Here is a 16,979-nt window from a genome sequence, read left to right as displayed (position 1 = left end):
ATAAACACCTTCATCATTACTTACCTGGTTGTCCATATGCTTCTGTAACAGCTAGCTTCTCAGTGCAAGTTACTTGTTAATCATGCTGGCAACATGGTAGTAGTATGCTAATCTTGCTAGCAACATGCTAATCTTGCCAGCAATATGCTAGGGCCAATCATGGTAAAAACATGCTAATCATGCTAGAAACATGTTACCAGCATCTATCTAATCTGTCTAAATGTTCAAACTTCAGGGCCCGTATTCATAAAGAATCTTAATGCAAAAAGTAGCTCCTAGTGCCAAAATTCTAAGAAAATTCTTAGAAATGTGGGCATTTACTCTTAAAATTAAAGAAAAAAATCCTAGTAAAGAAAAAAGTAATTCAGAAAGCATCTTAACCCTTAAAAGAGGTTTTTAAGGTCAAAAGTGTTAGGAGCACGGACGAGGACTTTTAAGAGGCTTAAGAGTTTCTTTAGCAGAGGAGATAATGGCAGAGAGACGAAGAGGCAGAAGAAATGTGTTGCAGACAATGGATGACAGTGAGTTAAAAAGACGGTATAGATTATATAATAATTTATAATTTAATATATAAATTAATCACTACATTACGATATTTGGCAACTGGGAAAATGCAACAATGCAATAGTGATGAGTTGGGTCTGTCACAACCTTCTGTAAGCAGAGTGATCACACAAACAATTAAAGCACTTTCGGAACATCTTATTGTGTCGCAGTTCATTTCGTTTCCACTAGACATTCCCACCTTGCAGGCTCAAAAAACTGAATTTATGAATATAGCAGGCTTATAGGTGCGCATAAGCACCTAGTTTGTGCTATTCGCTCCCATGTGTGCTTCTTGTCCCTTGCTGTGACACCCGGCCCACATTTTCCTTTAAGAATGGTCTTGTGTCCATCCACTAACTGGGCTAACAGTAAACAGTAAACTGTTCCTCTGTCCAGTTTGGCTTTTTCACCCTTCTTGGTTTTGATTCCATGTTTGATAAATTAAAACCAACATTCAAAAAAACACTTAAATAGGACAGCAATTACTGTAATTAGAAAGAGTGGAACAATTTTTATCATTCTAAGCCAATCAAATACCTTATAGGAAAATACAAGCATGGTAAATAAGAAAATGATTTATATACACACATATAATGTGTGTGTGTGTGTGCGTGTGTGTGTGAGAGAGAGACAGAGAGAGAACGGTCAAACAGGATAAATTACGCATGTAAATTCAAAGTGAGAATTAGAATAGAGCCTATACTTAAAATCACTTTTTTTTTCCTTCTTGGACAACCGACCAATTACAGTCTTCAAAAGAAGACTGTCATTCATAGCAACAGGGTCAACCCCGCCTCCTCACTAAGATTAAAGTTTTTGTCTTTTCCTTACTCAGAGTTGCTCTCAGATCGGTCCCGAATCGCTTTTAAAGGTCCCCTTCTTCGTGATCCCATGTTTAAAACTTCAGTTAGTGTGTAATGTTGTTGTTAGAGTATAAATAATCTGTCAAATTCTAAAGCTCAAAGTTCAATGCCAAGCGAGATATTTGATTTAACAGAATTCGCCTACAAAAAAACGACCCGTTTGGACTACAGCCCTCTAGTTCCTGTAGTAATGACGTCACTAAAACAGTTTTTTTTTACTAACCACCACCCACATCAATTCACAAACAGGGGGGCGTGGCCTTGTTGTGCTCCGACAGAGAAGAAGGAAGAGCTGTTTGCTTTTGTCGCCATGTCGTTGAAACGCTGTTTTTTTATCTTGGAGTCCAATCATCTTTGTTTGGGCTTCCCAGGGATGCTGTATTTGGAGATTAATGGTTACAATTTATGTTTAACTCGGTTCCCGAAAATTATAATCCACGTCAAACTATGTGTAGCTCATTTTGCTGAGGACAACTTTCTCAATCTCAATCAGTTTAATGCCGGATTCGCACAAAGATTATTCTTGAAAGATGGAGCAGTTCCCTCTTTGTCTGGAGAAGGCGTTGTTTATGGACCACATTATTATTAAAGTTGGTGCATTTAACAGTTTCTGTAACTTATTACACAAAGGGCAACGCCGTTTAGCTTTGTTAACTAGATGTTAGGGCTGTGCAAAAAAACTCATGCGATGTTCATGCGCATCTCGTCAGTAAAAACGCTCCTGTGACTATAAATACATCTCCAGCACGTGCGTTCTAGCCCAATCACGTTACCAGGAGGGCAGCCTGCTCTCAGCTGCTGTCGAATCACAACACAGGAACCACTGGCCCAATCAGAACCCATTACGTATTACTGAAGGAGAGGCTTCATAGAACAAGGAAGTCATCAGCCCGTTTTTGTGACAGTGAAAACAGCGGTATACAGATAGGTGAACTGTGTGAAAAATACTGTTTTTTACACGCGAAACATAAACACATGTTATATTACACATTGTAAACACAATCAAAGCTTCAAAAAAGCGCGTAAAATGGGACCTTTAAGCTAAGACTCCTACGTAAAAGTTTTTAAGCTAAATTAAGAGTTTCTGAGAGGATTCTTAGAATCTTTATGAATAAGGGCCCAGGCTTTTACAACTGCTTTAAACTTTCAGGCTTTCTCAAGCAAAACTAAAGTTTGTTTTGACTAACGTTTTAATGTATTTGTGATTTTATCGCTTTAGTATATAGCATTGCATATAACCCTCAGTCTGGATTTAATCAATTTAACGAGCCTGGATCTAGTAAATAAAACAAATATAGCAATAACACAGGGTAAACATAAAATATGTTTCTTTTTAGGCTACATATAACATAACATGAGTAATGTGAGAGTAGACTTGTGGAAATAAAATGCATTAAATTAAATCGACTCTGGCCAAATTACTTTTAACACATTTGTTCAGAAAGGGAGAGCTAGTGTGCAGATGAAAAATCATGAGCGGAAAAAAATGTATACAAAAACGTTGCATTACCCAATAAATCACAGGTTGTTATTGGTTAGTTACTGTTGCCAAAAAATAAAAAAGCAACAAGATAAAAAGCCTTAAAAGCAATCAAACACAACTGAAACATAAAAAAAAGAATTATAAAGCTTGGAAGAAGCAGTGTATTAATTCATTTAACTCCCAAGTGTGCTAGTCTGACAAAAGAATATAGGGATGTATACACACACACACACAGGAACAGTGACATCTACTCACTACACATTGTGCTCTGAATAACTGCCTAACAAGGTGTTTGTCCACCCAACAAATCAAACAACATCTCTAAAGAAAGATGACTCAGAACATGAATGTCAGTATTGAGATCAAACATAGTTTGTCCTTTCAATATTATTATTATTAAAATCCATTGCACTTTTTGCAGTGTAGAATATATATTTCTGCATCATTTTATGATGAAAAGCCACATCAGATTACAGAAGGAAAAATGTTTCTAACATTCAACTTCTGTTACGGAAAAACATGCTATAAATGTTCTCTTTTGTTGGACAACAGGTTTAAAAACACTTCTCATTGCAAGACATGGCTAGGGTAGATGTAACAAATAACCAGACAGACTCCAGACAATACCTTTGGAATGATTTAATCAGGATTTCAGACTAGTTTCAGAGAGAATCCCCCCCCCCCACACACACACAACAAAAAGAGTACAACAGTTTAGTAAGTGGGTCACAAAGTTGACATGATCTATTATATACAGGTGCAGCTGTCAGACAGCTGTCTTATTTTGTTTCCTCTTATTCAATACAGTATACAATATAGTATTTAAAAGCATATAAATAATCATGTAATGAAAGGAAATGTTATTTATAATATATATACATAAATCTTCCACAGAGTTGACCTTGTTTTGAATAATGCTCATCACATAACACATCAACATGCAAAGCTCTGTGATGTTTTGTGTTTGAGAGAAGATTGTGTAGTGGGTTTTACTTCAAGGCACTTTGTCCCTGATGTAAAATTAGCAGAAGTTAAAAGAAAATGAGCACCAAATGAACAACAAACTAGACAATCACAGCTGAAGACAGCAGAATTGAAAAAGACATGAGATGAAGACCTGGGGTCCGTTCTTCGTACGTTTCTTAATATATCCCAGATGAAATGTCACATCCTAAACGATACTGATGCGCTAATCAGGATCTGGCTAATTCAGTTCTTCTAATGCATCTGTTGTTGGTTTGGTTTGAAAGGGGCTATGTATTGATACTCGACACCACGATCAGCACTGCAGCGATTGGCTGGCAGCAAGACAGCAACGTAATGACATCATATAATTAAAAAAGACACCTGACGAAAAACTTGACAAACTTCTGGACTTTTTATAAGGAAACAACCAAGAGAACAAATCTAAATAAATGTTATAACAGATTAATGAAAATGTGAACTGTTTTTAATTTATTTGTAAAAAAAATGTACATGATTATTTATATTCACAACTTCTAATATTTGTACAGGCTTTACATTTTTATTTCAATGTAGTAATTAACAATTCATATTTCAAATTAATTTTGAACAGATTTGTTACATGACAGCATTAATTACAGTTTCTAAGGGTCAAGATCATGTTACCTGCACGAATCTACATTATCTGTGTGTAAGACTAATTAATACAATTACAATGAACTAGCTGTCTATAGTATTAAAGACTACACAACATTATCTTTAAATTAATTTATAAATGATTATCGTTTTAAATTATTGTCCCTATATCAGTAGGAAATTCTACTAATAAGGTAGCGATCATAGTGGACAGATTTAAAATATCAGTTCTGCTTAAAAAAAATGAAATCTAATCCTGTTTACATGAAAAAAGCTGCTCCTGAGCAGGTTTAAGGGTCCCACTTTATATTAGGTGGCCTTAACTACTATGTACTTACATAAAAAAATAAGTACAATGTACTTACTGTGTTCACATTGTATTGTAAAACACTTTTGCTGCTATTGAGGTTGGATAGGGGTAAGGTTAGGGAGAGGGTTGGAGGTATGGGTAAGTTTAAGGGTGGGTTAAGGTGTGAAGTATGGGTCAACAGTGTAATTATAAATGTAATTACAGAAATTAAATACAGTTGTAATTGCATGTCGTTTTTTTTAAAATATAAGTACAATGTAAAAACATGTATGTACACAATAAGTACATTGTACAAAATTATTAATCAAAATGTAAGTACATAGTAGTTAGGGCCACTTAATATAAAGTGGGTCCGGTTTAAGTTTACGGACCCGTTGATATGACAGCAACTCCAGGATGAGCTTCGAAGAAACTAACCAATCCAAGATAATGCCATATAAATCCAGCTACCTGAGTTAGTGACGTACGAAGAACGGGACCCTGTTTTTACATTTGTATTCATGGTCAATAAGAGCCACCAAAATGTTCAAAGTGGGTGAAGCCACTTTTACTAAAATGGCTATAAGTCTTGACTGATGGGATATTTTCACCAAACTCTGCACAGATATTCAAGAGTGCCGCTTGGTGGTGCTTTAACATGAATAAGTTTAGATATAACTACAACCCTTAGTTTGACTGACTTGAAAACTGGCATGCAGTGTCTTTGTCCAAGGTACCAAGATTGCCTTTGAGGACTTTACTGTATCTTAAAAACCTTAGCCGGTTTTTCCACACACACCTATGGCTTTCAACCACATGGCAAACCTCTTCATCCTTGTTTTAGGTCTGGTATAGGCTAGTGTACATATAAAAAGATATGCTATTCAAAGCTGGTCAACCAGTGTTTTCTGTTGAAGGTGGATGACTAAGGGTTAATGTTAGTCATAAAATATTAACAAAAGCTGCAGAATCAAGAACAGTGTTAGCTCTGTCCAGTCACATTAGTGAAGCTTGCATTATCTAACTCTCAGCTGATAAAGTTGCTTTCTTGAGCTTTTCTTATGCCAATGTTAGATTATTATTATTAGTATTATTATTATTTAAATTAAGCACAAATTAATTAAAAACAATACATTATATCGTATCTTTTTCATCTGACATTAATGCATATTGATGTAATGGGAAGCAAAACAAAAATATAGATTTTTTTTTCTTTTCTCAGTGTAACGACCAACTTAGTGCAGTATTTGTGGAAACACAGTCAGTTCTATCAATGTGGTTATTACCAGGATTACCAGGACTGCACTATCAATGGTCTGATCTGGTCTGTCAAACCAGATCAGTGCAATAATACTTCCTGTAGTGCAAAAGACATGAAACAGATGTCCCACTCTCTGTTTCCATCTCAATCACTTTAGCAGATTTGATCTGATCTAATGCTCTTATCGTGTTGCTTACATTATTTATCATATATTGTTTAATGCTACGTGTTACCATTTAATCTGTTTAGGAAAAAAAAAGTATGTGACTTAAACTGGTGTGCCATGTAATAGGTGTGACAACTGTACAAATATTGGTACTTATTAGTGAAATTTTCAGATCACTTTGTGAGTAAACAGTTTAAGGACATCTCATGATCTACACAGCAAAATCCCCAGTGTTAATTTAACACTCCCCAGTGTTAATTTAACACTCTGAGTGTGGACTCATATAAACACTTAAGCAGTGTTAAAAGTAACACTGAAGCAGAGTTGAAGTTAATGAGATAATTAAGAAGTTAATGGAGTTATGATTGAGCATTACTGAAGACACCTGATGTTAACAAGCAGAATCACAAACGAGAAAATCACAATTTGTGTGTCACCATTATAGTGTTCAGTGTTTGCTTTAGTTGGGCTCTTGGCTTGTAACTTTTTACTTTTAAAGTTTGTTTGTCAAACCAAGAGCAAAAATCATCGCATGTTGATGATTATGTTTTAATGTAATCGTTGTTTGACATGAATCACTGAACTCATTTACAGTCTTTTCTCTAAAACTTCCATTATTGATTGTCACAGCTTTGATTCCACAATGAAAAAATCTGTATTTTCTATACATTTTGTAGTTATCTCTCACAAGTGATTCAGATTTTTTTTTTTTTATTAAAGAATTCTAATTTTAGGCACAAACAGATAACAATAATCAACGTATGAATCTCAACAACGGTGACAAAAAACATATTCAGATAAACAGACCAACTCTGAACATCACAAAACTAGATGCAAAAAATGAACATAAAAACAGCAAAAATAAAATATAGTTAGAATAAAAAGTTAAAAAGACAGTTCAGCTCATAATTTATTCTTGCCGCAATGCATGATGGGAGCCATGGATGAGTTTTTATTGGCTACAACATGCTTTTTTGATGGTCACCGTTGTTGTGATGCTCACGCTGATTCCTGATGTCTGTGTGTCTAAACTAAAGAATTCTTTTTTACGTAGAACTAACTATTAAAAACGTCATACTATGTCAGAAATGCTGGGTTGCTTGCTTTTCTTTTTCACTTAATTTATGTATGCAGTAAAGAAACCTAAACTCAGGCATTCAGGTCATTCTATAACAAATAGCTCAAACCACAATCAATAGCACACATGATTGCCTTTGCTGTGGTCTGTCTGTATGATATAATTCAGTAACCACAGCCACATAAAGTCTAAAGTTAATAACTGAAGGGTCAAGATCCCAACTAAAGCAAACATTGACCACTATAATGGTGACACACAAATTGTGATTTTCTCGTTTGGTGATTCTGCTTGTTAACATCAGGTGTCTTCAGTAATGCTCAATCATAACTCAATTAACTTCTTAATTATCTCATTAACTTCAACTCTGCTTCAGTGTAACTTTTAACACTGCTTTAGTGTTTATATGAGTCCACACTCAAGAGTGTTAAATTAACACTGGGGATTTTGCTGTGTACCGCAAACAAATGTTAAGGCTCAGGCAGTGAGTTACCATCATCATCATCATCATCATCCTCCTGTAAGAAAGCACATTCACAAAAGGTCCAATGAACAAGGAGCAGATGTGGCCAAAGCAAAAAACAGCACTATCTGTTATACAAGACACCTAAGACAGAGCTATAGCTGATAACCCTTGCAGTGCCAAACCACATGTGACCAAATGAAAACCCAGATGGGTTTGAGAAATTGTTTTGGAGGAAGAGTGGAGTAACACCTCATAGCAAAAATTTGCAAATGAAGAATGCACTGTAGCACCAAAATGCTCCCCAAACACTTAACATATAATTTCAGAGCAGCTTCACTGTCAACAAACAACAGTGAGTGTAAAAAAATCTATAATAGGCAAATAGAGTTTTCTCACGCTGCAGTTTTCCACAAGTTCATCAAACAACCGCAGTAAGAATATTTCATCAAGCACGGTGAGTAATGGCTTCTCCTACAATTGTTATTTGCACCTCTTGCCACATGTACAGTTTATCTATCTCTGTCGCTGATGAGGGATTCACATGTGATAAATGCAGGGAAACAGTTAGGCTGACAGAGAAGATTTCAGAATTAGAGACACGCATCCAAACTTTAATTGAGGACAGTAAGAATGTTAGGGCTCTAGATATGGCTTTGGATGCGTCTAGCTCAGGGACTCCTGTACATTGTCCGGTTCCAGCAGAGCCCCTGCAGCAGGGCAACTGGGTGACGGTGAGGCAGCGTAGTCGTGGGTCAAAACACCGCTCTTCTGTTCCGATCAAAACATTAAACAGGTTCTCCCCACTCAGTGATGCACCCACTGAGAAACCTGATGAAAGTGCTCTAGTTATTGGTGATTCTATTGTACGGAACGTGAATATAGAGACACCAGCCACCATAGTCAAATGTTTACCGGGAGCCAGAGCGCCTGACATCTTGGCAAATTTAAAAGTGCTGGCTAATGCTAAACGTAAATACAGTAAGATTGTTATTCATGCCGGCGCTAATGATGTTCGACTTCGCCAGTCGGAGATCACTAAAAATAACTTTAAAGAGGTGTGTGAACTTGCAAGCACGATGTCAGACACTGTAATATGCTCTGGTCCTCTCCCTGCTTACCGTGGTGACGAGATGCATAGCAGATTGTCATCACTCAATGGTTGGATGTCTAAGTGGTGCCCACAGAATAACATAGGTTATATAGACAATTGGACGAGCTTTTGGGGCAGACCTGACCTGTTTAAAAGAGATGGTCTTCATCCCTCCTGGGGTGGCGCCACTCTTCTGTCTAGAAATATGGCAAATAGTCTTAGTGTTTATACTTGACTAACTGGGGCCCAGGTCAGGAAGCAGACAGACTGGCTAAACCGACCGTCTGCTAGCTGCCTCCCGTCACAGAGGTCAGTTAATTCTCAGCACATAGAGACTCTTTCACCTAGATATCACACTATAGAGACTGTGTCTGTTCCACGAACTAGAAAATACAAAAAACGTCCAAACCAAGTTAAGGTTAACAATTTAATTGAGGTTCAACAAATAAAAAACAAATGCAATATGGATAAACAAATGATAAAGATTGGCTTATTGAATATCAGATCCATTTCTACGAAAACACTTTTTGTAAATAATATGATAACTGATCATAATATAGATGTGCTCTGCTTGACAGAAACCTGGCTAAAACCTGATGATTACATTATTTTAAATGAGTCCACCCCCCAAGATTATTGTTATAAACACGAGCCGCGTCTAAAAGGCAAAGGGGGAGGAGTTGCTTCAATTTATAATAACGTTTTCAGGATTTCTCAGAGGGCAGGCTTCAAGTATAACTCGTTTGAAGTAATGGTGCTTCATATAACATTATCCAGAGAAACCAATGTTAATGATAAATCCCCTGTTATGTTTGTACTGGCTACTGTATACAGGCCACCAGGGCACCATACAGACTTTATTAAAGAGTTTGGTGATTTTACATCCGAGTTAGTTCTGGCTGCAGATAAAGTCTTAATAGTTGGTGATTTTAATATCCATGTCGATAATGAAAAAGATGTATTGGGATCAGCATTTATAGACATTCTGAACTCTATTGGTGTTAGACAACACGTTTCAGGACCTACTCATTGTCGAAATCATACTCTAGATTTAATACTGTCACATGGAATTGATGTTGATAGTGTTGAAATTATTCAGCCAAGTGATGATATCTCAGATCATTATTTAGTTCTGTGTAAACTTCATATAGCCAAAATTGTAAATTCTACTTCTTGTTACAAGTATCGAAGAACCATCACTTCTACCACAAAAGACTGCTTTTTAAGTTATCTTCCTGATGTATCCGAATTCCTTAGCATATCCAAAACCTCAGAACAACTTGATTATGTAACAGAAACTATGGACTCTCTCTTTTCTAGCACTTTAAATACAGTTGCTCCTTTACGCTTAAGAAAGGTTAAGGAAAACAGTTTGACACCATGGTATAATGAGCATACTCGCACCCTAAAGAGAGCAGCCCGAAAAATGGAGCGCAGCTGGAGGAAAACAAAACTAGAGGTATTTCGTATTGCTTGGCGGGAAAGTAGCATATCCTACAGAAAAGCATTAAAAACTGCTAGATCTGATTACTTTTCTTCTCTTTTAGAAGAAAACAAACATAACCCCAGGTATTTATTCAATACAGTGGCTAAATTAACGAAAAATAAAGCCTCAACAAGTGTTGACATTTCCCAACACCACAGCAGTAATGACTTTATGAACTACTTTACTTCTAAAATCGATACTATTAGAGATAAAATTGCAACCATTCAGCCGTCAGCTACAGTTTCGCATCAGACAGTGCACTATAGACCCCCTGAGGAACAGTTCCACTCATTCTCTACTATAGGAGAGGAAGAATTGTATAAACTTGTTAAATCATCTAAACTTACAACATGTATGTTAGACCCTATACCATCTAAGCTCTTAAAAGAGATGCTTCCAGAAGTCATAGGTCCTCTTCTGACTATTATTAATTCCTCATTGTCATTAGGATATGTCCCCAAAACCTTCAAACTGGCTGTTATTAAGCCTCTCATAAAAAAGCCACAACTTGACCCCAGAGAACTAGTTAATTATAGACCAATCTCGAATCTCCCTTTTCTGTCCAAGATACTAGAAAAGGTGGTATCCTCACAATTATATTCCTTCTTAGAGAAAAATGGTATATGTGAGGATTTCCAGTCAGGATTTAGACCGTATCATAGTACTGAAACTGCTCTCCTTAGAGTTACAAATGACCTGCTCTTATCATCTGATCGTGGGTGTATCTCTCTATTAGTTTTATTGGATCTTAGTGCTGCTTTTGACACAATTGACCACAACATTCTTTTGCATAGACTTGAACACTTTGTTGGCATCAGTGGAAGTGCATTAGCATGGTTTAAATCGTACTTATATGACCGCCATCAGTTCGTAGCAGTGAATGAAGATGTATCATATCGATCACAAGTGCAGTATGGAGTACCTCAAGGCTCAGTTCTAGGGCCGCTACTCTTCACGCTTTATATGTTACCCTTGGGAGATATCATCAGGAAACATGGTGTTAGCTTTCACTGTTATGCTGATGATACGCAGCTCTATATTTCTTCGCGGCCCGGTGAAACACACCAATTTGAAAAACTAATGGAATGCATAGTCGATATAAAAAATTGGATGACGAGTAATTTCTTACTGCTAAATTCAGAAAAAACAGAGGTGTTAATCATAGGGCCTAAAAACTCTACTTGTAATAACCTAGAACACTGTCTAAGACTTGATGGTTGCTCTGTCAATTCTTCGTCATCAGTTAGGAACCTAGGTGTGCTACTTGATCGCAATCTTTCCTTAGAAAGCCACGTTTCTAGCATTTGTAAAACTGCATTTTTCCATCTCAAAAATATATCTAAATTACGGCCTATGCTCTCAATGTCAAATGCAGAAATGTTAATCCATGCATTTATGACTTCAAGGTTAGACTATTGTAATGCTTTATTGGGTGGTTGTTCTGCACGCTTGGTAAACAAACTACAGCTAGTCCAAAATGCAGCAGCAAGAGTTCTTACTAGAACCAGGAAGTATGACCATATTAGCCCGGTCCTGTCCACACTGCACTGGCTCCCTATCAAACATCGTATAGATTTTAAAATATTGCTTATTACTTATAAAGCCCTGAATGGTTTAGCACCTCAGTATTTGAATGAGCTCCTTTTACATTATACTCCTCTACGTCCGCTACGTTCTCAAAACTCAGGCAATTTGATAATACCTAGAATATCAAAATCAACTGCGGGCGGCAGATCCTTTTCCTATTTGGCGCCTAAACTCTGGAATAACCTACCTAACATTGTTCGGGAGGCAGACACACTCTTGCAGTTTAAATCTAGATTAAAGACCCATCTCTTTAACCTGGCATACACATAACATACTAATATGCTTTTAATATCCAAATCCGTTAAAGGATTTTTAGGCTGCATTAATTAGGTAAACTGGAACCGGAACACTTCACATAACACCGTACTTTCTACATCATTAGAAGAATGGCATCTACGCTAATATTTGTCTGTTTCTCTCTTGTTCCGAGGTCACCGTGGCCACCAGATCCAGTCTGTGTCCAGATCAGAGGGTCACTGCAGTCGCCCGGATCCAGTACGTATCCAGACCAGATGGTGGATCAGCACCTAGAAAGGACCTCTACTGCCCTGAAAGACAGCGGAGACCAGGACAACTAGAGCCCCAGATACAGATCCCCTGTAAAGACCTTGTCTCAGAGGAGCACCAGGACAAGACCACAGGAAACAGATGATTCTTCTGCACAATCTGACTTTGCTGCAGCCTGGAATTGAACTACTGGTTTCGTCTGGTCAGAGGAGAACTGGCCCCCCAACTGAGCCTGGTTTCTCCCAAGGTTTTTTTTCTCCATTCTGTCACCGATGGAGTTTCGGTTCCTTGCCGCTGTCGCCTCTGGCTTGCTTAGTTGGGGTCACTTCATCTACAGCGATATCATTGACTTGATTGCAAATTAAAACAGACACTATTTCAACTGAACAGAGATGACATAACTGAATTCAATGATGAACTGCCTTTAACTATCATTTTTCATTATTGAGACACTGTTTTCCAAATGAATGTTGTTCAGTGCTTTGGCGCAATGTATTTTGTTTAAAGCACTATATAAATAAAGGTGATTGATTGATTGATTTTAGTATTGTGCAAGAACGCCACAGAGACTGTTGCCTATACATCAGTCGCGTTAGATGAACGGACTCATTTCGGTGTTTCGTGGAAAGGGTGACAGCGCACCACATTAAAGGAATGTGGTGCCAAAATCAAAAACGAAACTGAGATTAAATCATCAGTGCTCCGTGACAGAGGTTGCACTTTGAGCTGTTTTATTAATTGTTACTCCATTTATTTAGGAGTTATTTGTGTTTTTGATTGCTTTGACGTTGCCTCACTGCTCTTTTGCTTCTGTGTTGGTAAAAATTAAACCGTTTACAGTGTACGTTTTTGTTTCAGTTGAAAATACTAATAAAAGTATTAGAATTATAATAAAACTAATATTCTTTTTTTTGCACAGTATATGTAATACAGCGTCTTATAAAATCAGCTATAGGTAATGATACTTACATTGTTGTGGTACAGCTGCATGGCTCCTGCGATGACGATAAAACACACCAGCAGCTATAACAGCTACCAGCAGCAGAACAACAACAACTATTCCTGCGACAGCGCCTGAAGACAGACCTGAATCTGGAACAGATAAAGACAGTATTATTAGAGAGTGAATAATCATAAATCTAATATTTACCAATACCTTCACCTGATATTTACCGCTCCATCTATTCATGGTGTGTGTGTGTGTGTTGGTTCACTTGGATGGGTTAAATGCAAAGCACAATTTTTGTACTGAACACCATACCTGGCCATAATGTTCCATTTCTACTCTGTAGAACAACACAATCAGCTCAACAAAAAGTAGTTAGACTCATAGGAAAACTAGCTGATATTGTGCATTTACTCACCAGTGACAGAAACACTGAATCTCTTTACTCTGGTGATGATGAAGCTGTTATCGCTGATGGTGATGTGTAGTTTATATTCTCCAGAGTCTGTGGTTCTGGTGTCTGTGATGATCAGAGATTCAGTCTGATGATCCAGCTTCAGTCTGTCTCTGAATCTCTCTTTACACTGAACATCTTCACAGATCTTACTCTGATCTCCAGTGATTTCAGCGATGAGTGTGTTCTTAAAATACCACGTGGTATTTGGGTATTTTATTTGGCCAGCATGTAAAGTGACAGATTCTCCCTTCTTTATTTCATATAGTTCAGCAGCAGGAACCTCTGAAACACAAACCAACAGCTGCTGGAGGATTTGGTATTTTAAACATGTATTTTATATAAACACTCATTAAATGACTCACCAGTGACAGAAACACTGAAGATCTTTTTACTGCCGTCGCTTGAAATTTTCAATTCATATTCTCCAGAGTCTGTGGTTCTGGTGTTCATGATGGTCAGAGATCCAGTCTGATGATCCAGCTCCAGTCTGTCTCTGAATCTCTCATCACTATCTTTACACTGAACATCTGTACAGATAAAACCAAGATCTCCGTCGATTTGAGCGATGCGAGTGTCAAAAAACTTCCATTTAATGTATTCTTGTTGGTTTCTTTCAAGATCAGTGCGTAGTGTGACTGAATCTCCCTCCATCAAAGACACTGATACTTTATCAGGCGCAACTGAAGAAGAAATAGAAGCAAAATATACAATAGTGCAGTGAAAATGTTTTTCTGCAGATCATAAACAGAGAGAAATCTGTCTGGTAACTTAATGTAACAGGTAAACAAACAGCAGAAGAGATTCACACATTCACTCATTATACAAACACACACACACTTCTCATGGTGGATCTTATACAACACAACCGCGCTAACACAACCCACTTCCTGATTCATAATTTAACCTCTCACCCCTCTACATATAGGCCTATTTGAACATTCAATTAATGAAACGTTCTTAGACTCACAATAAATGTAACATAGATGAGTACCCACATAAATACATAAACTGTGTCAACTCTTTTAAGTTATTTGTTTACACGCAGTCACGTGACATGAAAAAGTACACAATTTTCACGTAAATTAAAAACTGCTCTGATCTCATTTCAGCTGCCATTGAATCGTTTTTTGTTGTTACAATGTTTTCCACTGAACATCGTTTTCTGTGAACAGTGTTAGGCTCTGTTCTCAGCCAAACCATTATCCGTTAGGCTACAAAGTACTACAAAGCCCAAGTCGCGTACAGGCTTTTAGGCCACACAAAAGAGGAAAAAGGAGATTGTAACGAATAAGATCTCACCATGGTAGAGTAAAAACAAAGTCACTGGGAGTGCTTTAAAAATAAGCTTCATTATCACTTTTGCGAATTTTGATTCAAAAGTGTCCGTTCGCATAAAAAGCGGCGCAGCTCCCACTAGCAAAGTGAAAGCGGAGGAGTCTCCTCAGGGAAGTGTAGCGTGATGACGTAGGGAACGTCATCAATATTTAGCTTTTGGATTAAAAGTGCAAGTGCAATACAAAATTCACTGCATTCAGACCTTCACATATTAAACAGGTCAAAGTGAATGGGCCAAGATGAATGTGAATGTGCTACAATGCTGAATGCTTCATTACAACAAATCTACCAAGTTAAGTTATATAGCACTTTTTACAAAACGTATTATTTAAAATCAGCTTTACAGAGATAAGTCAATTGAAGTCAAGTCTGCTTTATTGTCAATTCTTTCACATGTACAGTACATACATACAGAGAATCAAAATTGCGTTACTCTCAGACCCTCTGTGCATACAGATAACACTAACAGTAGAGCCTAAAAATCTAAATCAAATATAAAATATAAAATACAACTATATAATAAGGGCATGTAAAAAAGACATATAATAAAAATAAAGTTAAAGCAGTGCAAGGCACATGGCAGATAGAGTGCAAACTAATGAAGTGTACAAACAGTGCAGATAAAAAGATTTCGTGCAAACAGCTTATTCAGTCTAATTAAAGTGTAAAAGTGCTCAGGAGCAGTTATTTTATATAACTGACTGATGAGGTGGTAGAATGATGTCAGTTCTATGCTGAAGGAGGTAGTGAGCAGAGCAATGCTGCACAGTGACTGGTGCATGTCATCATATGTTAGTGGGAGAGGACCTGGGGATGTGGGATCTGGGGGGGGGGGGGGGGGTTCATAGTTCTGTGGTACCTGGGGCAGAAGAGGGACGGGAGGCAAGTTCGGGAGCGAGTTCAGCTTCCTGACAGCTTGGTGGATGAAGCTGTCCTTCAGTCTGCTGGTCCTGGTCTGGAGACTCTGCAGTCTCCTCCCTGATGGTAGCAGACTGAAGAAGCTGTGAGACGGGTGGGTGGGATCACCTGCAATGCAGAGGACTTTGCAAGTAAGACGTGTTCCATAAATGTCCTGGAGGGACGGGAAAGAGACATCAATGATGTTCTCAGCTAGTCTCACTATGCGTTGCAGATTCTTTTGGCACGACGCGTTGCAGGCGCTATACCACACAGTGATGCAGCTCGACAGGATGCTCTAGATGTTGACTCTGTAGAAGGTGTACATCCTGTGATTTCTTAGCCAGTGCTGCGGGGTTGAAATTGGTGCTGCTCACTCTCTCCACAGTTGCACCGTTTATGGTCAGAGGAACATGCTGAGTGTGCGCTCTCCTGAAGTCAACAACAATCTCCTTCGTCTTCTCCACGTTCAGAGAGAGATTTTTGTCACTGCACCACCCGGCCAGGTGGCTCTCCTGTAGTTTGTCTCATTTTTGTTGCTAATGAGACCTACCCCAGTCATGTCATCTGCAAACTTAATGAAGATGTTGGAGTTGTGTGACGGTGTGCAGTCGTGGGTCAGCAGAGTGAAGAGGAGGGGGCTCAGCACACATCCTTGGGGGTCCCCAGTATTCAGTTTGATATGATAACAGGATGATGATGGATTTTGAGTGTTGTTCAGCTGAAGCTGTTGTGAAAATAGTCTTCCCCTCATTGCAAAAATCACTCAAGTTCCAGATGCCAACGCTTAGACTTTATTGGTGGAGATAATCTTGGCCAGGGAGCCAGTTCTCCTCTGACCAACAAACGAACACTGTATGATTATGATTTAGCCCACAACACAAGTCAAATTGAGATCGGTAGCATTCAGAATATTTCATCCAGTT

At 37.9% G+C, this 16,979-nt stretch overlaps 1 protein-coding gene across 2 annotated transcripts; it reads right to left on the bottom strand.

The window, feature by feature from the left end:
* Nucleotides 1–7,680: 7,680 nt before the first annotated feature.
* On the bottom strand, nucleotides 7,681–15,280 carry LOC113040363 (uncharacterized). 2 transcript variants are annotated; one of them, XM_026198716.1, is made up of 5 exons: nucleotides 15,121–15,280; nucleotides 14,184–14,501; nucleotides 13,783–14,103; nucleotides 13,388–13,510; nucleotides 7,681–7,800 (listed from the first exon to the last, which is right to left on the bottom strand). In XM_026198716.1, coding segments are annotated over exons 1-5 (858 nt in total). In that variant the 5' UTR covers nucleotides 15,215–15,280; the 3' UTR covers nucleotides 7,681–7,798. The 2 variants fall into 2 exon arrangements, with proteins under 2 accessions (XP_026054501.1, XP_026054502.1); XM_026198717.1 differs by having other exon boundaries at nucleotides 7,681–7,797.
* Nucleotides 15,281–16,979: the final 1,699 nt, after the last annotated feature.

The sequence above is a fragment of the Carassius auratus genome, chromosome 22 (genome assembly GCF_003368295.1).
Source record: "Carassius auratus strain Wakin chromosome 22, ASM336829v1, whole genome shotgun sequence".
In the NCBI taxonomy this organism is placed as follows: Eukaryota; Metazoa; Chordata; class Actinopteri; order Cypriniformes; family Cyprinidae; genus Carassius; species Carassius auratus.
The sequence above is the reverse complement of the archived record's forward strand: the minus strand, read 5'-3'. Positions and strand labels throughout refer to the sequence as shown.